Source organism: Clavelina lepadiformis, chromosome 3 (genome assembly GCF_947623445.1).
Source record: "Clavelina lepadiformis chromosome 3, kaClaLepa1.1, whole genome shotgun sequence".
Classification (NCBI taxonomy): Eukaryota; Metazoa; Chordata; class Ascidiacea; order Aplousobranchia; family Clavelinidae; genus Clavelina; species Clavelina lepadiformis.
In genome coordinates, this window is record NC_135242.1 from 17,011,973 (window position 1) to 17,037,718 (window position 25,746).

At 36.7% G+C, this 25,746-nt stretch overlaps 1 protein-coding gene across 1 annotated transcript; it reads left to right on the plus strand.

Annotated features, from left to right (window-relative positions):
• Positions 1 to 2,103: 2,103 nt before the first annotated feature.
• On the plus strand, positions 2,104 to 15,566 carry LOC143448738 (A.superbus venom factor 1-like). The gene is made up of 43 exons (XM_076948591.1): positions 2,104 to 2,338; positions 2,492 to 2,603; positions 2,690 to 2,782; positions 2,899 to 3,056; positions 3,165 to 3,249; positions 3,327 to 3,458; positions 3,737 to 3,782; positions 4,041 to 4,134; positions 4,214 to 4,322; positions 4,476 to 4,608; positions 4,740 to 4,864; positions 5,016 to 5,076; positions 5,255 to 5,340; positions 5,461 to 5,565; positions 5,658 to 5,753; positions 6,678 to 6,866; positions 6,979 to 7,045; positions 7,121 to 7,281; positions 7,359 to 7,488; positions 7,566 to 7,728; positions 7,851 to 7,973; positions 8,047 to 8,138; positions 8,261 to 8,406; positions 8,515 to 8,569; positions 8,945 to 9,132; positions 9,306 to 9,450; positions 9,712 to 9,784; positions 10,197 to 10,333; positions 10,435 to 10,519; positions 10,619 to 10,778; positions 10,858 to 11,099; positions 11,182 to 11,369; positions 11,565 to 11,710; positions 11,798 to 11,978; positions 12,088 to 12,236; positions 12,332 to 12,461; positions 12,578 to 12,732; positions 12,888 to 13,006; positions 13,148 to 13,255; positions 13,327 to 13,424; positions 13,805 to 13,917; positions 14,705 to 14,790; positions 14,945 to 15,566. The coding sequence occupies exons 1-43, from the start codon at positions 2,280 to 2,282 to the stop codon at positions 15,162 to 15,164; spliced, it is 5,343 nt and encodes a 1,780-aa protein (XP_076804706.1). The 5' UTR covers positions 2,104 to 2,279; the 3' UTR covers positions 15,165 to 15,566.
• The last annotated feature ends 10,180 nt before the right edge of the window (positions 15,567 to 25,746 follow it).

Below are 25,746 nucleotides of genomic sequence, written 5' to 3' on the forward strand. Positions count from 1 at the left end.
TGCTGAAGATTTTATGCTACTTAGCCGTGATAAGTGTCAGGCACGGTTATGTATAGGCCTACTGCAGTATACCATATATAGAGCTAAAAATGTTTTTTGTTCCGTTCATTGAAATGACAACTAACCGATCTCGTAAACAGTCGACTTCCTTATTGTCAACACTTTTGCAAACTTTCAATTCCGTTTTTATCTGACGAAAAGCACTCATTTCCGAAATCGCCACTTGCGTAAGTATTGCACATATCAAGGCACTCACGATGCATCAAATTATTGATCTAATAAAAGAAAACAATATATGATCGCCGCAGATTGCTGAGAGAGTGGAAATAACGACTCCATTAAAAGTTAATTTGCTTAAAAATAAATTTTAAAATGACTTTGACAGGGGTATAAGCGCAGGTAAACGTCTTTTTATGTTTGTTAGTTATGATGACACATAAATTGTGATAAATTAATGGAAAATATGTGACAGTAAGGATGTGTGACTACTGATAATCTTGCTTTTAATGAATAATAGTCACATTTTTTGCCGTGACCGCAATTGCGGTAACTGTAGGCTAACCTGTAGTGACTGCACGTGCTTAATTGGGTGTCTGCGGAATGTGTTGGTATTCGTCTTTAAATGAGTAATTCTAAGATATATTCTAACGCTCGTCGTGGTTTCGCCACTACACCTTTTATAAAAGAATACATCATGACAAAGCGAGAGTCACCAACAATGATTTGTCTCACTTCTGATTGTCTTATGTAATAGCTTTTCTTCCAAATTTTATGTTCCTCATTGCATGTAACAAGTAAAGCGAATAAATTGATGTGGTGGAAAAACTATTTAGTGGGAAATCGAATGCGAATGAAAGTGCTATTGTGGATGTAGTGATGTGTATAATTGAATAGTTTTGAAAGGTTTTATCTTTCCTAGGAACTTCTGATTTGCTTTGATCGTTACGTGGGTTTTTATCTCAATAATTCCACAACGCCTATGGGCAAATTGTAGAACGGATGTTTTTGTTTCACCAGGCGGCTGTTGTTTTTGCACAATTGCGGAAAATAACTTTTTGTTGTTGACTTCTTACATTCATATTCTGATTTGTCATCGGACAAAACGTTTACGTCATAGACTTTCCTAAAAGCACAAATATAACTTGTTTACCGCGAAATCACGTTAGGAGTGACGTGACTAAACCGATTACTTAGGAAGCTATACCCATTTCATGTAGGACCGGCATCTCTGCATTTGCCTTATGTAATACGTTTGAGAATTTCCATCACTGATTCTGATTGACGCACGAAAATCTTTATCATACAGATATGCCGACATAAGATATTTGAGCTTTAATTTCTTGCACTCGGTTTGTGCGCGCGTGACCTTAAAATTTTGAAAGTGTTGTTTTAATTTTTTTCATTTTCAATCATGAAAAGTGCTTCAAATTTCCGCATCGTTCGATCTGAGCACGACGAAAAATAAAACAAAAAGACAAACAGTGAAATTGCAAGGTGTTGTTTTAAACTTGAGAAAATATTGTGAAGAGATTTGCATAAAATGAAAGAGAAGTCAAACTAAACTGTAGGAAACTACTGGCCTGGAAAAGGTGAGCGCGTCAATGTCTTAACTAACAACCTCGTTGCGCGAAACTCGATAAGTGGAAAAGGAGGCAATCTGTCAAGAGTGTTTTAAAAATTGAAATAAACCTTATGTGTTAAAACATTTACTTGAGTAATACTTTTTTAGCTAATTTAGTTTATTCACACCATTGTTTTTATTTTAACACTCTTAAAAGAATTGTTGTCAAAAACATTTGCTCAAGAAATGGCTTAGTACATGTTATATACGCCCAAGCGCGGTCCAACGCGAAGCGATGCACAAACCAGTAATTTCTGTCCAATTACTTGGTCTTTAAAATTGTTTTTGCAATTGGGTAAAAACATTTTTTTGCATTAGTATTTTATCATTGTTATTTTATTACATATAGTGTGTTGTCCTTGCATTCTCACGGGGTTCATATGCTATAAAGTTATGATTTTCTTTGCAATGTTTGTGAATACAAAATGAATTTTTTGTCTCATTTGTAAAAATGCATTATCATAAGCGTTTTATTTTTTCTAGTGTACTTATAAAAATAATCAGGTAGGTTATTTAAAGCCGCTGGGAAAATTTTTGCTTATACCGCTTTAGGCAAAAACGAAGACCAAAAAAAGTTTCCCTGAAGTGTTTGTCAGCGACGGAGGTTTATATAGGGCTGCTCTCTGGCTAAGCAGTCTCATGCAAACCTGAAGTTAACATGAAGATAAAAGAGCTTATTGTTTTGTCTCTCTGCCTGATTTTTCCTTTTGCAACCAGGTAAGTGCAGTAAAACATTTGTGATCAGAAAACCGGTTGCTTGCTAGTTTTATTAGCCTTTATGATGCTATAAAGAGTTATGTGTATTTTCCGAGGGGAAACTAAGATCATGTGTTTCAATTTTTAAACGTCCAAATTGCAATTTTTATGCAGCGCTCCAGATTTTACTATAGTAACACCAAAGGCTTTCCGTCTGGGAGCGACCGAAACTATTGTTTTGAATTTTCATGAATATGGACCGGTTGACGTGACTGTGTTTCTTCAGGTAAAAGCAAGAATCTTAGAACTCTTCATGAATATAACAACAAAGCATCGTTCTTTAAGTCTTATTACCTGTTTGCTATTATTTAGGACTATCCCAACCGCCAGAATTTGTTCAGTGATTTAGGAACAATACATTATGATGCCGAGAGTACTAAAAAGCCTATAGAACTGCAAGTTGATGTAAGTCAATAAATATGTTTAAGAGGAAATGCTGTACGTGTGTTAATCTTTGTAAAGCCAGTACTGCGGTAAGTAGGTGGGAAGAAATATTTACTCAATGAAAACATTTGTTTAAGGTCAACCCCTCAGACATATTGGATTTCCGTCTTCGACAAAGAGTCGTTATGACCTTGGAAGTCTCCAACAGCGTGAAGAATTTTGAAAGAGAAATTCTGATGCTTATCAGTCAAGAGAGTGGTTATATCTTCGTTCAGACTAATCGTCCTACTTACCGGTAAATAGAAATTTATTGAGGAGTTAAGTCCACGGTAGACTGTTTACGTTGCTACTCGCCTTAGTTAGTCAATCGGCAAATAAATTGTCTCAACTTGAATATTTATAGGCCAGGTGAAACGGTAGAGATCCAAGTATTCCCTTTGGACCAGTCCATGAGACCGGATGATGACATTGTTGCGGTTACAGTGAAAGTAAGTTGTATAAAAACAGCACTAATGAAAGATTACGTATCTACTATTAATTGCTAACCAATCTGTATGGATTTTAGACCCCTGATGGTATTGGCGTACGAAGAAGAAATCTTCGACTTCCATTGGACAATGCAATCGAAGATTTGTTTGACATACCAGAAAATCCAGAATTCGGACACTGGTATATCGAAGCAAAATACGCCGCTCAGGTAGGAGCAATTCTAAATTTCAGAGACTGGACAATTGCAGAATATGTTGCATAGTATATTGTTCTTGTTTATAGGCTTTGAAATTTTAATTAACCAGGTTAAAATGTAGCCGTGGTAACGTTAAAGTTTTTGTCAAACTGGAAAACTTTAAAACTATATTTACTTTGAAGATTAAACTGTCACGCTAATAGAATACGTATACTGTATAGTGTATACGATTAGGTGTGAAAACTTAATGGGAAAAAATACGTTTAAATAACGTAAATACGATTTTTCAGGGTCTTACCCATTCATCCATAGCAGAGTTCGTCATTCAGCGATACGGTAAGTATGCTAATGAACACACGTAAGCTCAGTACTTTTTAAATATTTTATGAATTGATTTATTTGACGCAGAAACACTGTATTTGATTTAATTAGTAATTGCGCAATTTTGAGACAGCAGCGATTAAGTTTTGTAGTGACCTTTATGCCCCAAAAGGGCGTTACTAATACTTTGCTTTTTGCAAATTCGCCAGCAAAATGTGTCTTGCTGGTTAATATTTAAGCAATTACATTCACATGGTGTTTGTTCCTTTTCAGTTTTACCGACCTTTCAAGTAGTTGTCGAAATGGAGCACAATTTTGTAATAGTTTCAGAAACTGCGATCGATGGTGTCATAAAGGCTCACTACAGGTTGTACTTATTCTTTCATACTTCATAATTTACGCAATACTTTACTATAAGATCCATAACCAACTTTCTTATATTCCAGTTATGGTGAGCCTGTTGATGGAAGCTATTTTCTCTCAGTGAAGTTGAAGAAAACTCCAAGCAGCTTTCCAGAAGAGGTTTACACAGTCCCAGTCAGCTACGAGTTTACGGTAAGTGAAACCATAACCTGCTTTGTTATAAACATATACGAATATCCTTTTTGTTATAATTTATTACCGGCTAACTATTTTTATTACATGTTCCGTATATTTATTTTAACCTTGGAAGCACTTTTTCATAAACACATTTACCCCATTGGTTAGGCTTCATTTTCCAACGGTGAGGAAGAATTTAGCATTCCTATGGACAAAATTGTACAAACATTTGAAGAAGGAGAGACACTGGAAACGTTAGTGCAGGATGGTGGCTCCATTTATATAGAAGCGACTGTTAATGGTATTTATGGACTTACTCGTTATGTTTTCATAAATTCTGTAGTTTTACATTGTAACTTATCAAGTGCCATTTTTGTTGGTATATGACAACAGTGAATGTTTAATAATAAATCAAGTATTATACGATTTCAGGTCAAGCCGAGGCGATTCTTGAATCAGCTATTACACCTGATTTACCATTTCTAGTATCAAGATACCACATTGATACTTCTCGTGTTTCTAATTATTATACACCAGGTCTTTCTTACATAGTTCAGGTAAAACTCGTCAGTGTGCAGCTATGGATGAAACGAAGCATGTCGTGTTCAGTGCTATACCTATTAATTTACAAACAACTAATGTTACATGCGCTGCTGGTATTTATATGTTCTGTTGTAAAAATCTATAAAGTAACGTTTTGTATCATAGGCTGACCTTTTCGACGCTTTGAAACAGAAAAGGGAATCCGCCGTCGCTGTAACAATAACGGGTACAGTAAAGTAATGTTGATAAGATGCGTCATAATAGTAATTTGTATATAAGCAATTAAAGATAACACTTTGAAGTACTAATAAAAGACAGCATTGACGCGAAAGTACAACGACTCACTGGTAGCGGTATCGTTTCTAATAGGTCACTCACAACGTTTATATATTTCTATGTTGTAGTAAACGCGCAACAACCAAAATCCACTCACACTGACGACTACGGTCGAATAAAATACCAACTCGACTTTACGGGTAGCGGTGCTCAAGTACGTATTGTTACTTACACGAAGAATTTCCAGTTTCTTTTCTCGTAAAGAAATATCAATAAATCCATATTTTCCAAACTTGGACGTAATAGTAAACTGATGTATGGTGCGACATTCCAGATTGTTACTATCGCTACTAATGACCCGGATATTGGCGCCGTAGATCAGGCCAGCGTCGTTTACATTGCTCTTCCATATACTTCACCAAGTCAAAGCTACTTACAGGTATAATCTACCGCTTTATGCTTATAACGTCACATAATTTAATGGGATGCTATATTTGCTTATATTTGATCAGCGTTTACCTAATGTTATAGGTTTCCACCGAAGATCCTCGTGCAACCGTTGGGCAAGGAGACTTTTTTGTTACCTTCAGTCATAACCAAGCAACGGTCGGCGAACTTCGATACTACGTAAGTTTGATCTCCCATTTATTACTAGCTGCGAGCGAGTGCTTTGTAGGGTCTGGAAACTACTTGGTTGGTTGTTGTTGAGTGATGATTTTGCCTACACTTATGTGATGATAATGTCTCGCTCGTGTACGGTTTTCGAAAATTCATGTAAATAAAATTCGCGGACAACAAATTATACCGATTAGGCTATACCGCTTTTTGATACCGTGAGGCGCACAATTATGAAGTATCAGTGGTACATGTCTTTTCATTCGTGATACCAAAGTTTACTTCACTCGTTTCACTTCGGGCAAAGGCTGGCAAACCCAGTTATCTAATAACACGACTATTCTCGCTGCACTGCAACAATAACAAAGAATCTGTTTGTATTGTAGGACAGGTTCCGGACTTAGTGTTGTTAAATAGTTGCTATTTACAAACTCAAAAAACTATACACTTTACTATAAGGACCATGCTGCAGCGTTGGTCATGATTAACAGCGATCAACAAATTGAAAAATAATATATTGTATAAAAAGGCTTGCGACAACATTTGATTTTACGCGTACCGGTGATCGCATCACGATTATAGGCTATTTTTTACATAAACGGGGGCCGATTTATTTTACTTATAGGTTAATATAAAGCTTGCTCGCTCTATTGTTTAAGCTTAAAGCTTTATGGATATGGTATGGTATCACAATCTTTATCCTCGGACGGAGGAAAGTCTTTGCATAACACTTCACGAAGAATCCGCTCGATCCCCAATTACCGAGCTTGTCTTTGTGAAGGTTCTGATGGATACACGTTTTTGTTTTCTACTTAAAGTTTTTTTTAAGTGTGCGCTCATGGCGGTCGGGTTATGGCTGGAAATTTCCAGTTTCAAATAACCCACTATCGCATTTATCATATATTTTTTTAATGGATTGTGTTTTTCATGCAACAGGTTATTGCGCGAGGTTCGATTGTTCATGCTGGAGTGAACAAACCTGTTGAAAACAGCTTTGAAAGCACGCAAAAAATCGAAATTACGCAAAATATGGTTCCTGCAGTAAGAATAGTGGCTTACTATTTGGTAGGAACCGAGATTGTTTCAAACTCACTTTGGATTGATGTTGTAGATAGATGCAAAGAGGTAAGATTTTTTCTGAATTAACAAAGTGGAATTGTAAATTAAGTTGGTTTCGGTTTAGTGGTCTGCTTGTTCGCAACATGTTATGACAGTTAAGATATCCATTGTTGTTCAGGAACTTGTTTTACAACTTCAAGAAAGCGAAGTAAAACCCGGACAAACTGTTCAAATAGACATCACAGGTAAATAGTTAATGAGTGTAACAAAAGTACTTCAGCACAAAGCTGCAAAACCGTTTTTCAACATTACTTTTTTAGGCTCACCAAACGCCTTGGTCGGACTTACTGGTGTGGATAGAGCTGCATATTTTCTTTTTAATGAAAGCCGGTTAACAAGGGATTCGATGTTTCAACGAATGGATTCGTACGATCAAGGATGTATTAGAAACGGAGGGGAAAATAACAAAGGCGTCTTTCTGGTATAGTTTGAGCACATGAAATCCTTTTTATCTGTTTGTTCCAAAGTACAGCTAAGTTTTTTGCAACATCATTGCAGTCTGCCGGTTTGTCATTGTCGTCGTCTACCATATTGCCAACAGAAGTTAACTCACTCGAGTGTGAACAAATTGGCGCTAAACGTCGAAAACGACAAGTCGATGCAGATGAACTAGAAAAGCAGCAACAACGTAAGCAAAGACAAACGGTGTTCACTTTAGTAAGTGATGGAATATGAAATAATTTTTTGCTTTACGCGATTTAACAGTGTTTGCCCAAATAAAATGTGACCGTGATGGTCGACTGAAGACTACAGTCGATCTCGAGACATGTAGACACAGATCCAAAAGAGTTCGAGTAAACTTGGATGATACCTACCCTGGTTGCTGGAGTATTTTTCTTGATGCTTGTCTGAAAGCTGAGCGTGAAAGGTTATTTTGCTGCTAACTACGTTACATAACGCATTGAAAACAACTAACTATGGCTTAATAAGACAATTTTAACTACTCAAAGTCTACCAATAAGTAACGAACTTATACCTGATCTCTTACAGGTTTATATCAACTATACGTGGAAATTTAGGAAGAAGTTCAGGAGACCGAGCCGAAGCTGATGTGAGCGTTGCTCGGCAAAGATCTGATTTTGATGAGAGCTTAATTTTTACAACAGTTCGATTGTAAGATGTCAAAAATCTTTCTTGGTGTGTCGAGGTTTTTATGCAACGCGTTCCAATGATTTTGTTATTTTAGAGATGGAAACGGCCGTAAAACAATTTCGAGACAAGCAAGGGACAGTATCACCACATTTGACATTGACGCTGTTAGTATGCAAGATGCTGAAGGTATAAATAGTTCAACTATTTAAATTGTAACTATAATAGCAATTTTTGTAAAATTGTGTTATTTTGCATTCCTACGCTTTACCATATTTCATTAAGCAATCACGTTTATTGTTAATAAACAGACGGTTTCTGCATTGCCCCACCGACAGAACTTCGAGTGTTTCAAAAAATGTTTGTACAGTTTTACGTACCATACGCACTGAAGGTGAAGCAACAGGCAAACCTGCGGTTAGCCGTGTTCAATTACGACACTCATGCCGACTACACGGTAAGTCAATTTTCTTATTAATCGTAAAAGTCTGCTGCTATATGAGCATAACAGTATGAGAGTCTGATGTTTGACTGTTCCTTACTTAAGTTTTATTATCTTAATTAGGTAACAATAGAAATAAGACACCAGGAGGTTTTCTGCACAAGTTTTGCTGCTACAGGTGATACAAATTAATGCTAATTAGGATAATGATGCAATATACTTGTGAAATGCGCAGTATTTCACCTAAATGTTTGCACTCACCGAAGAAATTTGTATGACACTGTCTCATAAGCATAAAACAACAGCAATTGTTTTCAAATTCAGCATATTTTGCTCGTTAATTGTACAGTGTTTCACATGTGACTTTTCCAGGCAAAAATCGTAACGTTTACTGTAACTTTTTTTCTGTGAATTTTTGGTGAGGTTATTGAATAGTTTGATACTTAATTGTAATATCTGACTCCAAGTAATTGATCAGTCATCCTATTATTACCTAGACAAGAAGCCTGAAATGTTCACTTTGTTTCACTTTTATCTATCTCCCTTGTTACAGAAAATTGGATAAAAATCGCTGAACTTCCAGTGAAGAAAAATAGCGCTGCATCACATAGTTTCAATGCTATTCCGCTTTGGATTCCCGATGGTGATTATGCCAGCATTGAAATCCGTGTTTCAGTTGATTTGGGCCGAGCAGGAGGTATTGTAACTGTGGACAGCATCAGAAAAGATATTTTGATCGAGGTTTGTGTTTTATTACTTTGCGTGATACTTTACGTATTTCGGATGTTGACAAAATAGTGATTAGTAAAATACAAACAGTAATACCCGAATTGAGACAAGTCAGATATACTATGCTTACCGGCAGGTTATACTGAGACTTTTTGTTTGAAAGCATTAACTTTTTTTTGCAATAGGAACTTGGAGAAATTAAAGACATTTTTCAAACCTATCCACTTGACCTTGGACGTGGATCCGACATGGAAGATAACTTTGACATAGAATTTTTCTTTCCAGAGCAATATGTTCCTGGATCACGCAAGTGTTGGCTCTTTGGTTACAGTAAGTACACCTGCTTTTTCCTTTCTGGCTGTAATTTTGTTTTCAGTTATGTCTTCTTCCCATAAGTCAAGATCAGGTAAAGTCTAGAAGTCAGAATCAGGCCTGATATGTGAATGTTTTGAATGAGATATTACACTGCCCGTTTCTAAAAAATACTTTAGGTCAAGTTTTTCCCCATATGTTTGTACATCATAACAAAACACATATTTTGTCACAGTCTTTCCAACTCAAAATAATCTACACTGCAATTTTAATTTCCAGCAAATTTCCTTGGTCCGAGCATTGAAGTGGACCCAATCACCAAAGAACCTGCAAATATAGCTTCTCTATTCAGGTAATGGCCGGTATAACGCAAATGCTTAAGTTAAATTAAGTTAAGTTTAATTTAAAATAGAACAAAAAATAATTATGTTGCTACAACAAAAACAAATCGAATAGACAACCACAACCATATTCGAAATTTGGCTATTTTGGAAACAATTCAATTAAGATTGCCACTATTTTAAAAATCCGTACGTCCAAAGCTATTTTTTAAGGTTTGTTGTTATCCAAACTGAAATGTTATAACATAGTAACTTAAACCTAACCTAAATCTTTCTTCTAATCTAAATTGACCTTCAATTAAATCCGAAATAGCCTAAATCGACTTTTGCATGTCCGTTCTCGTAAACTCGCCGCCTAAATTTAACTTTGGGCTGTATAATCTACTTACGGTAAAAATCACTCTGTACAAATGTTTATCGCAGAAAACCTTATGGCTGCGGTGAGCAGAACATGCTAGTGTCTGGCCCAAATGTGTACGCCCATGCTTATCTAGAAAGCGCCGGCAAACTTTCACCAGGCACAGAACAGTACAACAAATCCATCGCAAAAATTGAAGCAGGTATGTGGGAACTGAAAAAGTATGAAGAGCTTCAATAATGTTCGAGCACTGAGCAACTGAGCACTATAAAGACATGTAACGACATGTTTTTATGCAAATAGGTTACGCTAGAGAGCTGCGATACCGTTCGGACAGCGTCCAAAAAGCTGCGTTTGCAGTTTGGAGCCATGAAAAACCAAGCACGTGGTTAGTAAAAAAGAATGTATTTTGGTGGGATTACGTAGTTGAACCCGATGTTTTTGTTCCGATCTAAACCAATCTGTCACACTGCCGTGTACACCGCAGGCTCAACGCTTTTGTCGACAAAGTTTTCGCTCAGGCAATACGACTGAATGTAGACTTGGACATTGAACCAATTTGTAGTTCCTTGAACTGGCTGCTTGGCGAACAACTTCCGACCGGCGAATTTAGAGAGCTGAGAACACCATACCACAGAGAAATGCATGTAAGATAATGTGGTTATCACCAAACCAATAAATATAGATATTTCAATAAATAGTAACGTGAATACCTAACAATATCAGGGAGCAGTTGGTGGAAGATACACACTCACCGCTTATGTTCTCATTTCCCTTGTTGAAACCGAAGGGATTTGTCCCGAGCTTGACGCCAGAATACTTCAAGCCAGAAACAAAGCAGTAGACTTTTTATTGCAAAGCCAAAATAATGCTGTTTTCCAAGGTCGACCATACGGCTTGGCTTTGCTTTCTTACGCTATCGCTCTTCATAAACCAACAGAATTTGGCAGCTACGATGTAAACGACAGGTATTCGATACGATACGGATTAACAGGTCATGAAGGTCTCTGTACTGTAAGTGTAGGGTTCAAGTCTGTGATTTGTGCTTAGATTACTCGCTCTGCGGCAAACCTCTGAAGATGGAAGATTTGTCTATTGGAAAGCGCGACCAGTTGGTGAAATAGAGGGTACAGGTATACACGCATACTGGTACCGCAAAAAACCTCAGGCTGTGGACGTCGAGGCAACAGCCTATGCCTTACTTGCTCAAATCGAATATGCTAAAGCAAACTCTCCAGGTATGGTTATATTTAGAAAAGAAAGTAGTGGTACTGTATTTTAATTTCAAAAAATGGAGACAGTTTGGTAACAGGTTTAATGGCAAGTAGCTTATTTTGTTTTAAAACTCTAAGTCTTCGTTTAATGTAAATCAATTTCAAAATGTTAAACTCATGCAGAGATTTGTCAGACAGTCGTGCTTTTTTGTGTTACAGTAACACAGGATGTACTAGATCTAACCCGAAAGGTAACACTGTGGCTGATAAGCCAACGAAATGAAGCAGGTGCATTTGTCTCCACCCAAGACACCGTTATTGGTTTGCAAGCGTTGACAGCTTACCAGACTTGGATTGCAACAGTAGTAAGTCTATATGGTTGTTAATGAACATAATGCTGGCTACATCCAAAGGCCAGGAGAGATGCCTAAAACTTCTTCATTATGCCGCAGCAACCGATGGACCACCCGACAGACATTACAGTCGTATTCAGTAGTGGGGATACAACATCTTGGGGAAATCCAGAAAATCACCCCAACTTTTTTCTCGATGAAAACCACTTTGGCCTGAAGGAGCAACTCGACGTACCTGACGACGTTAAGAATAATGGGGTTGTTAACGTTCGGGCATCAGGTATAGTTTGCCATCCTTCATGAACTTGCGTTTTGTCAAGCATGGCATGTTAACATTTACTTTTGTTCGTCCTAATAAGCATGGAATGAGTTAATGCTTTATTTTGCAGGATCTGGCGATGGGGTCTTGTCCTACCGGTGCATATATAGAACTCTCGTAGAGGAAGAAAGTTGCCATTTTACAATTGTTCCCGACATAACAATAACGAACCAGCGCGAGTACGAGGATGGCGAAGCTCCAATGAAAATAAAATTAACCGTAAGTATTGTGCAAAATTACTCTCATACTTCAGTACTTTGGATGGACGTTAGTGGAAAAACGCAAACAGAATAATAACCGGATTCTTTCTGTAGATTACAATATCAAAGCCCGTCGGAAGTCTTGCAGAAATGTCAATTGTCGATATTGGTTTGTTGACCGGTTTTGATCCCGTGGAGCCTTCTGTTGCCAGACTGGCGATTCCAGAATTCTCTGATGGCTACGGTAACTTATCGAGTAGACAATTGCGCTTGTATACGAGTGTGCGTTATTAAATTTACACGCTGTTAGGTCAAGGTGTTAATGGTTGCAAAGAAATTACAACCGAAGTGTATTTGCAGTTGATCGTTACGAAATCACCAACCAAAACGTTGTCTTGTATCTACGACGTATTGACGAGGAGGAAATCACTATGACATTCCATCTAACGCAGAGTATTCCAGTAGACAACCCGCAATCTGTGGAGATTAAAGTGTATGATTATTACGAACCTTCGGTAAGACAATATTAATACATCACAGTTCTTGATTTTCTAATTAACGCATGCTGGTGTCTATTTTATGCGTCTACTTGTTGTAATTGCCTTCGTTCTTCAGTTTGAACGCCAGTCCAACATTTTATCAATTGGCTTAAAAGTTTTTGAACGTTTAGGTTTTCTGCGGTCAATTCTACAACCTGCCTGGAAGTATCCCCAACATTAGAACTGTAAACTGCGACGGTTCAAACGACGCAATATGCAGCTGTGCGGAAGGTGGTTGCCAAACATGTCGGTGAGAATGATAAATACACTTAATATATAGCATCGATATTATTTTCCTAAACATACTTAAATTTTTACATTCGTCAGATCAATATGACTTGAAAAAGTTTGCATGATGAGAAATTGTATTTATAAATTTTTTTCAAAATAGATCACGCGACGATCAGCTTGACAACACAGTGTGTCTTGGGGAAGAAGGAAATTGTCACACTTGCAGTGGTGATGATTGCAAAAACATGTTTGAAGTAGCTTGTAGAAGGTAAAGAGACTTACAGCGTTGTGGTAATTGTTGCTATTATCCGATTAACTTCAGTCTTTTCTCTTTTGCAGCAATTATTTATACGTTGTTGTAGTGTTAGAAGGACCACAAGATGTTGATGGTGTATTTGTAAAAGTTGTTGTTTCCATCAAAGAAATTCTAAAAATTGGTATGTGCAATAAAAAACTGTAATACGTGACTACTATTTTTAATGCCTTTTGCAATGAAAACTAAACTTGTTTTACAGTGTACAGGCTGTATAGTTTTGGTAGAATATAGGCGGTATGTGTTTTAGCATATCTCCTATGCGTGTCGTGCACATAAATACATCGTGCATCAAGTATAACTTGTGTACTCAGTTCGTCTGTACCTTTATTTCTCTAGTTAAGCGCGGTTGAAGTAATTTAAGATAGACTCAATTAGTAATTCAAAACGGTCAGTTCAGACATTTTTTTTATCGAACTTCAGTTTAAACCGCACTAATGTTTCGATAAATAGCTGAACTCTGTAATAAAAATATGTGAAATAAAAATACATTTTTGCCTTCAGGCGATGACCCCGAAGTGGGGCGAAGCTCCAACATCACTCTCATGGCGAGAAAGGATTGTTACAGAAGTTGCAAGGATCAATCACTTGAAGATACTGCTAAAAGTAATGGAAAGGTACCACTGTCGTAGGAAAACTTATATATAGACCCAGAGGTTGATAATTTCAAAGTGACGTCAATAGCGGTACCGGTACTTGGCCAAAAACTGTACCGAATGATCCCGGTATTCGGCGGACTGTTTTGAAACAGTAGTCAGGTTCCTTCCTTTGTCGGTATAGGCGTACTCGATATCGGTATATTTTATATAGAAAGGATCCTACTGCAAGTTCATTTTTGCCTTTTTATACGGTCCAGTTGCAGGTAACTTTAGGTCAAAACATGAGTGACCTCACTCCTTGCGACTTTACTACACATTTGTAGATTAGAAAGGGACAGCGAACGCTAAACTCGCTTTAAAAGTACCGAGTACCGGGACCGACTAAAATTTCTTGAAGAAAGTAATTTGTTACAGAAACTAAGTGCAATAGGCCTAGAATATGCTATAGAACCGCAGTACTATCCAAATATGTATATAGGCTTGTATATTTGCGTAAGTACCAAATATTTTTAAATGTTATACAGTATTCTGCAAAACGATTATTAATTTATAAACTCCGTGAGGGATCGAAGGGTGAATGAATGGCAATAACTTTGTAATGTTTACAATATCTAGAAAAAATCTATAGAAAGCAGCAGAGGATGTAAAAGTTAATTAATCCGTTTTCTATGGTAGCAGTACTTTTGATTTATGCAAACAGAATGATGTTGTTATTTGCTGTATTTTTGGGAATTTTTCTTCATATTAGCATTAGGCTATATGGAAATCTGAATGGCTTATACATAGTCATATTTCTTTGTTCCAGGAATTTCAATACATGGAACCTGGAACGGAGATTGTTATTTCAGGAAAAACAATCGATATATCAAAGGACAGAAATAACAAGAACATGTGAGTTACTCTAGTCTATACTAAACCGATTTTAATGTAAATTAGTGCCTGATGCGGTTTTTGAAAACAATCTTAGATTAAAGGAGGCGCCATAAATCTTTTATTTTGCTATGGTAGTTGGTCAGTATTTAAATTTCTTTCATAAAATTTTTAGGCACCGATATCGTCTCGATCATACTTCGACTTTGGAGAGATATATCACTGACAATAGATGCACAACTTCGAAGAAGAGATATGACAGACTCCGTTGTGGCGATCCTGACTATCCTCGCTCTGGTACTCAGGAAAGCAGATGTGTCAAAGCTCGAAAGTACAAGAATGCTTGCGACAGCTTTGACAAACTTCGAAATGAGTTGGTCCAAGGTTGCGACTAAATAAATCGCGCATAACCCCGAATCTTAGAATGCATGTGTTCCTTAACATAGTCAAGATATTGTTTTATGCTTTTTATAGGCCTATGTCAAGTCTATTATTCGCGCGTACACAAGTTTGAATTTTTACAATTTAGAGTTTTCTGCTCAGTTGAGTTATATGGCTGCCAAAATCCATCAAAGTATTTAATGTCTTGAGATATATTACTGCATTATAGGGTATCATTTTCTTAGTTATGTTTGTAAAACAGGTGAACAAACAATTTTGTTTCATAAATGCATGTGATAATAAATGAGTTACTTTATGCTGTATAAAGATATGTTATGACCTTCATGTATTCCAAAGATTACTGTAGTTCAAAAACGCAGTGTATGCAGAAACGGAAAATAAAATTTATGATTAAACTCCGTGTAGAGATCGAGACATCAAGAATACGACTCAATTCCAAAATTTAGCCTGTGCTGTCTTCCATATTTGCATCAATATGATCGATTTTGGTCAGTTTCTTAGTGATGATTAAATGTTTCTCTACATAAGTTGATTTAAAAAGCTGCATGGGTTGCTGACTCAGTGGTCATTTGTTCCTTACCGGTCCCTGTTGAAGTATAGATTCAGTGTTTGTGTAAACGTGTGTAAACTTCCAGATAAAATACTCGATAGGTTGCTGTCAACGACTTATATTTCGAGACGGTACTAGTATCATTTAAATCATGTCTCGCGTATTATTAATATTTGTGTTAGCTGCAAATCATTGGAAAATGGCAAGGTGAATACTTCACTGTATAAATAGTACTATCTAATAAAAATTGACGTCTATTGTCAAATCAGGTCTTTAATTGTCAATAGCAAAACACTGGTAAAAACTATAAGTTAAGAGTTTTAAATTACATCTTGCAAAACACTGAAAAGTATAAAAATTTCTTGTCCTAACATTTTGGGTGTTTTTAATTATCCCGGATTATATCTTTTCAAAAACACAAGGTCTGAATTTTAAATATGCTTGACCCTCAAACAATCCTACATATACACTCAGTAGCCTATACTAACATAACTGGTCACTATATGAAAGACTTTTACCACATTTGACCTTTGGAATAATGCATTATAACGTTATATTGCAAAAAAGTGTTTTCATAACCTTGTCACCAACTTACTGCATATGTAAGCATTGTACATTATAAATACATGTACATGTATTTATAATGCATAAGATCAATCCGATTAATTAAACATTTGTATTCAGCTTAATTTAGTTTCACGTTCTAAAATGGACATCCATACTACCAAAATCGTGGCTTCACGCTACGTCTGGACATGTATATATACCAAAGCAAAGTTGTTCTTGAATTGAAGGCTAGTGTTTTTGTACTAAGTTATCACATGGTCTTCTGAAACCCATTTTAGAGTAAAGTGCTTTTAAGGAATGTTATGTCACCTGGAAATATTTCTTCAGGAATGAATAATTTGTTTGTTTTTTTGCATTGCATGATCAGTCAAAACGAATCAAGGAATATTAAACAATCAAGAAATTCCGCACGGATTTTCCCCATAAGATCCGATGGATACCATAAGATGGGTCTAAAAGACCCATAAGATGGGTCTAAAAGCACTTCACACTGAAGTTCCTTTAAGTGTCTTTAAAAGGTTTCGTTTCCCTATGTTAGCAATGAACCGTATGTTTGATCTGAATTCAATAGGTTGTTTTTCAAAACTTTATGTCAGACTAGGCCAGCAAATATTTTGTAATCGCTGTCAGCGGCAATATTATTGCGGTCTTGTCAAGACTCATTCATTCTTTCGTTTTTGCTTTGATAAAGGCACAAAATCTGTGAAACTAGTATGCTTTGCGCTGGATCCAGACAAAATTTAAGAGTTCAACTAATTTATGCCTGATGTAAAATCAGCACATGTAAGACACATTTGGGAATTAGTGTTGATCTGTGGAGTCGTTGGTTATTACTCATTAGACTACCTAAAAAAACGTAAGCAATGTTAATGCAAACCGCAGAGAAGAAGCCAGTGAATTGATACTTGTAGACACTGATGTGTACAATCAAGCAGTCAATGATTGATGTTGTGACAGCATTCAGTGACTCAATGTTTGCTAAAGCAAAAGAATTCGAATTGCTTTATCTCATAATAATGCGTGGTTTTGTATGATTATTATTTTACAAAATGTTTATGACAGTTGCGTATGTATTTTTCTCACTTTGAATAACTAGACTAATAACATTGAACGCGTTCTATAAATTTTGAAAAGAAATCTACCGTAAGCACAGTGACGGTACACATCTGTAAGGCTCCGATAAAACATGACAACTTTTCTTAAACTTTACATGAGTGAAAGTAAAAATTGTGCATAGCAACACACAGATCTCAGCAAAGCTCGTTAATGCCAAATGGTTGTTGTTTAAATGATAAACACAGCTGACGCGTATAGATTGCCAGCTATTAATAGATGTTATTCCATACCATACATTTTGGACGGTTTGGTGACACTTAATCACGCGACACTTAATCACGCGACGCTTAATCACCGACACATAATCACTAGGACATTTAATCACGCGACACTTAATCACGCGACACATAATCACTAGGACATTTAATCACGCGACACATAATCACTAGGACATTTAATCACGCGACATTTAATCACACATTTACAATGTTTATTTACATTTACAATTTACATTGTAACAAGTACATGCATATTTACATGCAACTAACATTGTATTTTACGGTGTAACGTTTTGATGGTACTTTGGTCAAGAGCTTCGGTGACAATAGAATAATGTTAGATATTACATAGGTTATACGTAGCAATGCAAAATGACATGTTATTTCCTGATTGGCTAATGTGTTTGTATAAAAACTAAGGTTTGGTTAAAATCTCCCCTTCTTGTCTCTACACATAATATCAGTTTTACCTTCTGGGCTGTTCATTACTGAATTGGAGTTGTAGTTTTGTTTAAATGTGAAAAGATGATGAAAATGTTTCTATTGTGATACAACTTACTTCGGACAATATAACAATTAGACTTTATGAAGCTGGTGTTGATTTAAAGAAACATTATAGAGAAAGCCGGCGCAACGGAGTCAAAGACAATTGTCGGGGAGTTCTAAAAAAAGACTAATAGCCTTTGGCTTTAGGCTAACCTTAAAAGCAATCCACATCGCCATCCCCACAGAGAGACGCACACGAGCTTGAATTACTGAATTTTTTTTTTTTTTTTTTTTTTTTTTGCGTATTTTTTTTATTGGACAAAAACACGGAAAAACAAATACACACAGAACAAACAACAGGAATTTACATTACACTCAAAAACATTAATGCATTTAAACGGTTTGTTTATGAAGTGGACGTATATTTAGTGGTATTGATTGAATTTATGATCTGTTCTGGTGGACTGATGATGCACTTATACAGTTTCAAACAATATGCGACTCAATGCATTTTTAGTTAGTATAAATTTACACAACATTGTGACAGTAATCACGTAACGAATTTTTGTAGTGCATGGTTTCTATTTAGCATAAGTTTATAAGCATTGAATGGATATTCGCATTAATAAGTAAGCAGAGTGTGATATCACAACGCGTTTGCAATTTTACAATGAAAATCAAGGTAGGAAGTATCCACTCTCATTCTCTCAACCCTAGCTCTGCCAATGATTGAATTTTTAATGCTGTTGGTTATTTGGCTCGGTGAGAATGAATTAGTGAATTTTCCTCACGCTTTTCCGACATCCAAGTGATTATGTGTCGCGTGATTAAATGTCGCGTGATTAAGTATCCAAGTCGCGTGATTAAATGTCCTAGTGATTATGTGTCGCGTGATTAAATGTCCTAGTGATTATGTGTCGCGTGATTAAGTGTCCTAGTGATTATGTGTCGGTGATTAAGCGTCGCGTGATTAAGTGTCGCGTGATTAAGTGTCGGTACACCATTTTGGACTATGATAAGAATAACATATTTATGTATACTCCTGGAGTCTGTGTCCATTGCACACACATGAAGGAATGAGGAAAATTAAACTTCACATCCAATCAGACAATTAATCAAGCGCAGATGTGGACACCACAAAAGGGATCAAAACAATATTATGCTACATGTCACAAAATAAGTCTCACCTCAAAAACAGAGTAAACAGACACCGTAAGATGAAAAGTCCTATATTTAAAGGATACTTGTACATATAGTGAAGCAAAATAAATAATGCATACAAAATAAATTATTTCCTAAAGTTTAGGACCTAAACAGTTGTTACAGATTTTCTTTTGCCAGGTACGTTTTCTAACACTTTCGCGGCCCACTCGAAACCAACAAACGTTGCACAACTGCAGCTTAATTGCATTCATATAAAAGAGTAAAGAAAGGTTAAAGCCACGAGCGGGTTTATAAAATAAATATAAACATTAAAAACTGCAATGGCAGACACAAACAACAAAATAAAAAGGGTGCTCACTCTAAACTCGCGAATGTAGAAAGTCGAAAAGCCACCTTTTTCTCAGGAATACAACTTCTCATGCATGAAGTAAATGCGGGACGCCAATCGGAAAAAGATGTTACGTGTTCCACTATATCGAGATACTGAGGTGTTAAACTGGTTAAAGAAACAGAATTAAAATAAATCACATTGTGGTCAAAAGAAATCAGCGTGGTATATAACACTATAAGTAACACTAAGAAAATAAATAAAGCGTTGTAAAATACAAGTGAAACCAAGAAACATTCGTGCAAAATATTATTTTGCCACACAATATTAATGGTAATAAATACTGCATCAATACAGCAATACCCCGTTAATCGTTGGTTTTACTATTATTCTGCTTGAGATGAAGTTTTCCTGTACTGTATACTGAAAGTGCATTGACCTATTGTGACAGTCATATACAATGTACGAAGCTTTCTATAACCACCTTTATAACTCTTTATAGCCGCTTATGTGAACTACTAATTATGTGAACTTTGTTCAGTTTTAAACTACATACTTTTTTCAAAGTGTTCAATCTTTTATTGATATACGCAGACCGAAAGAAAGCGTCGGTATAAGAGTGATCTCCTTGGATCAACTTATGCGTAAAGAAAGACATAATAAAATACTGATTACTGCCAAGGTATACTTAAATGTTGCAACCCTCGCATTATTGATATTGCGTATATACGTGTATACTTTTGCCTTGCTACCATAATACCTGTGAACACGTGTGCAGACTCCTGATGGCATCAGCGTATTTTGACCAGCGCAGTCACATCGCTTGCTTTGACCTAAGGCCGGCCCTGTCTCCACAGTTATTTTCCTGATAAAATGCATCGCTTCATAGTCTGGTCAAAAGCCTTTATTGTTTATTCAGGAGTCTTTAATTTTTGCTTGCAATCATTGCAAGCGTATCAGTCTCAAAAGGCAAAGCTTGTTTTTTATACAGGTGTAAGCCGCATTTTTAACATCACAATATCTTGCATTTTTTAACGAAGTGTAAGCTGCCCTGTTGAGGGTGGCACCGAATGAATCCACATTTATATTGGGAAACTTTAATGCACATGTTGGAACTGATGACCATAAATGGAGAGACATGATTGGAAACCTTGGTTACGCATACACCAACGAAAATAGAAAGTCTCTCTTACAGCTATGTTGTAACGGTGATCTTAGCATTATGAACACCTGTTTTCAACACAGAGATATGTGCACATATAGTAGGCTACACCTGGTACAGGGATAGTGCATAGCAGCGGTCAATAATCTTTTATATCGTTTTAGTCGACCGTCTTTCTTTTGTGGTAAATGTTCGAGTTAAAGCGAAGGAAAGTTGAATTATCAATCGATCACCAGCGGGTTGTCTCAAACCTGCGTTTCTTGGAATCTCTGGCACCTCCAAGATTTCATAAAACCAACTGATCTTATAGAATCAAGTGGGAAGCCTTGACAGCCAAGAATGAGATAAAGCCTTTGCTGGCAAAATTTCAATCAGGTTCAACAAACTTTCTTAGTGCACTGAGGACATCGAGATGGAATGGACGCTAGTTAGATCCGAAATCCTAGCACCTGCTACTCTTGCGTGCGGGCGCAAACAGCTCAGTGTGGCAAGGTATGTAGTGAGAAAAGAACCTCACGGTGGAAGTAAGGGGTTAAAGAAGCAATTCCAGCAAAGAAGGCGCCTTACAGCAAAGCCTGGCTTCAATACAGAACGTCCTATTCCGAGCTCGATAGACTGAGACGCAAAAAGCTGCGGCGAACGTAGCGACACAATCCAAAGAGCAAACCTGGATAAAATTTGGACAAAAGTTGGAGTCAGACTATAGAACGGTTAATAAATTATTCAGGCAAGCCATCTGCAGACAGAAGGGCAAAAGATCTTCTAATGCAAAGTCTGTTAAAGACCGACAGGGTGGCCTCTTAACCAAAGAGGAAGCTATCCTTGGCATATGGATAAAGGACTTTGAAGATCTATTGAACCTTGACGAAGAAACACCAATCGACGCACAAACGATGTGCTTCGGGGAAGAAAATATAATCGCACTAAGGCCACCGTTACCCAATCTGTAAGATCTCTGAAAGATGGTAAAACGGCTTGGTGTAATGAAATCCGACCTGAAATATTGAAGGCCATGGATTGAAGAGAAATTTCATGTTTCGCCCGTCTTTGTCAAGTGGCATGGAGTTCAGGTAAAAAAACAAGCGATTGGCAAATGGGTGTTATCATTCCAATACACAAAAAGGTGACAAGAAGGAATATTCTGATAATCCAGACATATTTCTGGTGTGTCTAAAGTATATGCCTAAGGTCTGGAAAGCGACACACAATAGATGTCTACGCCTGCTTTGTTGACCTCGAAAAAGTATATGGTCGAGTTTCTCGAGATAAGGTCTAGACCCCGTCAATGACGTGCGCTGTCACCTATCCTCGTCATAGTTGATACGAAGTGAATAGACAGGTACAGCCTTGGTGAAGTGTGTGTTATGGTTGGAATCAGTAAGATTAGTTATTCACTGTTTGCAGATGACCTAGTACTTTTGGCTTCGTCCGAAACTGATCTTTAATATACACTCCATCGTCCTGCGACTGTTTGCAATGACTCCGGGGTGAAAATAAGCATAAAGAAAACTGAGCTACCCTGCCTCTCAAGAAACCCTGATCAATGCTCACTGCTCACTGCTCACTGCTCACTGCTCACTGCTCACTGCTCACTGCTCACTGCTCACTGCTCACTGCAAGTGCATGTGCAGAGAAACACTGAAGCATGTAGAGCAATTGAAGCATCTGGGAACGCATTTCACGAGTGATCGAAAACAGAACATACTGTAAAGTTGAAAATCCAAATTGGAAATGCAAGTGCAACCATGCGTGAGGTTTAACGTTCGGTAGTCATAAAGCGAGAGATTCTAAGATCGAAAAACTTTCAATTTTTACGTCAGTTTTCTTTCTAGTTCTCACTTGTGGTCATGAATCTTGGTTAATGACTGATACAGTGCGCTTACGGATGCAGGCTTTAGAAATGTTTTTTTTTAAAGAGTTTATAGTGTAACGTTGCTAGATAAAATGCGTGGCATCGAAACCCGTAAGTCTTTAAATGTTGTGCCCCTATAATTTTTCGAATTGAGAGGTCCCAACGACGATGGTTTGGCCACATCACCAGAATGCCTCATAAAAGACTTGCAACTCAAGTTATTCTTGTCGCACTTACCGTTAATAAACCAACAGATCGACCAAGAACCAGGTGGTACAATTAGATCGCTGACCTGGCCTGGTCACGAATAGGTAGGTACTCCTTTAGCCAAACTGGCAGATGTTGCAAAAGAACGCGAACTGTTTAGGGAACTCTTAAAGCTGCTGCCCTCCCACTGCCTTTCTGAGAGGAAGAAGTGGGTTTCGCAACGAGAGAGAGATGGCAAGAGCAGTGGGAATCATTCAATCGTGGCAATGGTAGCTTGCACGCATGACTGGTTCCAACTAACTTTTTGCAATCTTAAGCCGATGGTTTCAATAAAGCTCCGGTATTTGACGCACATGCATGAAACGTACTTTTTTCAAATCATTTTTACAAAAACGTTTTGGTTTTGATTTTGTTACCTTTTTACCGTCTGCTACTTTACAAAATTTATATTTTGGGTTTAGCACCCGTATACGGCTTTTGCAAGCAATGTAAACTATGTTTAGTTGAAAGTTGTTTTCACCTTGTAGCGTCAACGGCTTTATGTTGAGTTTAGTTTAATGGATTGTAATAGCTTTGTCTCCTTCTAATATTAAACTTAACTACTTTGTTCATATTTTGAAACCATTTGAAAAATTAGTGTTGTAGGCCTAAATGTCTTATTTGCCTTAAATTAAGCTAAATTTTTTAAAGTTTTTGTTGATGGTGTTACTTTGGACCAGGTTTATTTTGACTTACTACTAAAACCATTTAAATTCCCCTAAAAAGAGCATGTCTTCCAAAAAATTAACGAAATGAAAATCCTATCAACACAAAATATAGTTTATTAATGAAACCAATCTCGACATAACCCTTTTGCAAAAAATCGCATTCTGTGGTAACCTATATATTCGATGACAACATGTATGATCGCATCAGTAGCGTTAGCTCTATTACCAATTATAATTTTAAAATTTTTCCTCGTTAGCTCTACAAACTAAAAGTTTGCTATATTTTGTATAAAACAAATTATCAACATGTTTTGGAATCTTGTCCAGCTGTTTACATCAACTTTGGCTTCAACATGATTATTCAACTATAGTCCCTATTCATTTCCTATCAGAAAAGGACATTCCATAAGTTTTTAAATGTTAGTCTTTGACAGATTCGTGAGCGAATAGACGTAGGATCTCCGAGGGTGCAATACTACTCGCTTTATCCAGTCGACCCATCTTCCTTCAACACGTGTAGCAAACGCATTGGCGGGTCTCCGTTTCCGGTAGGCTTGTGGAGGAGAATGTTGCTTACTTTTTGAACGAGCCTCTATGCTTAAAATCAGACGTGTTCTTTGTTAACCTACGCGACAAACGTTGCGGTATGACTGACAATTTTGTGCGTATTAATGTTATTTTCATTTTGGAACACTTCTAGTCTGACCTCTTACTTTCAATCTAACTTGAAATGGGTATCCCTTTAGAAACAAACTTTTCTCCAAAATCCACTTTTCTACCTGCTGTTGCTGGCAGTCATATCAAAAATTAAGAGCCGTATAACAGTGTTCACAAGCTGCCATAATTCTAGCCTGTCATATGTAGCTTCGATTACTGTATGTAGCTTCACTACTGTAAATGCCATTACAAGCACTGAAGTTTGCAGGTATTGAATAGTAAGGCAAACATTTTTGTTTTTGGACGTGTGTGTATAGCGTAAGCATATATATGTATTAGCAAGGTAACCGAAAGACGTGGTGCAAATAACTATAAAGGCAAATGTAAACTTTTTATTTCGCTATTACAACATGTGACAGTGCCCACTGCATAAAAGATACGTTGTCCTTTAACTTTCATAGAATGACTAAAGTACGTTTCAAGGAACAAAGTTTTCTGTGGTTTCGCATAATATCGCACCGATCTCTGGATGAAAGGTAGATCATTAACATTGAAGCTCTTTTACATGCTTTCAAATTAATAATTTTGTAGTGAGAATCTTGATCAGCTGTTACATTGGGTAATTGCTGTTAGCTGATTTTCCCAAATAGTCTACGTATAGTAGACTTAATCTATTGAACTATAACGAATGCACTCGCTGAATTATGCCGAGAAAATTGTATTTTCAGTTTGCTTGTTTCAAGCCTACTTATATAGATCAGGAGTAATTGACAAATACGTCGAAGTAACATCAACATTTATCAAAGCTTTATTTCATTCACCCATCATTCGAATGTGTTTTAAAAATGTGATAACGATATCGCTTTGCAATTGATGTTGCGCGAAAGTCAGATTGATGAACATATGTAAAACTTTACAAAACTCACGTATACATTTTTCTATTTTTTAATTTTTTTGTATTTATTTTTTTGTACGTTTCCGTTTCATAGCACAATGATTGCTGTAAATGGGAAGTGTCTTCATTCGAAATGAACGCGCTCTGCTGTCAATGGAGGTCTTCATAGTTGGCCGTGGAACTTATCTTAAAAACTCGAGGAAGGAAATATCTGTCATCGAAAGTCGTAACAAATTTAATGACGTGTTTTCGATTCATTTGCGCTCATTGGCAAAATGCAATTATAAATAGATTAAACTACAATTGAGGAAGGGGCAAGAAACTTAACGAGATGTTGTTTTCCCGATGATGTTATCGACGATGTTGCAAGTCAAGACCAAGAGCTGTTTTGAATCGAGCAATAATAACATATTCTTTTAAATAGTTTATTTAAGGACACAATTAAGCAACAGCTCGTTAAGTTTGCTACAGTTATGGTTAAAGCTTGTAAAAACACAGTTTTAAAAGCAAACTTTTTAATAGTTTAACATAACTTAACTAATCCAGGTAAAATATCGATGTGATAACATCTATTTTATTAATTTCAGATAGCAAAGCTTCTGGATGGTCTTTTTGAAAGAGAATAAATTTCAAACAAGATTTGCAAGAAGCAGTGTAATTAGTGTG

Bases quoted from the DNA above. Each gene is read 5' to 3' on its own strand.
- LOC143448738 (XM_076948591.1), top strand. From the start codon at position 2,280: ATGAAGATAAAAGAGCTTATTGTTTTGTCTCTCTGCCTGATTTTTCCT. The intron at 11,370-11,564 runs GTATGGTTATAT...TTTGTGTTACAG, and splicing joins TGCTAAAGCAAACTCTCCAG to TAACACAGGATGTACTAGAT. The intron at 13,256-13,326 runs GTAAAGAGACTT...TCTCTTTTGCAG, and splicing joins TTTGAAGTAGCTTGTAGAAG to CAATTATTTATACGTTGTTG.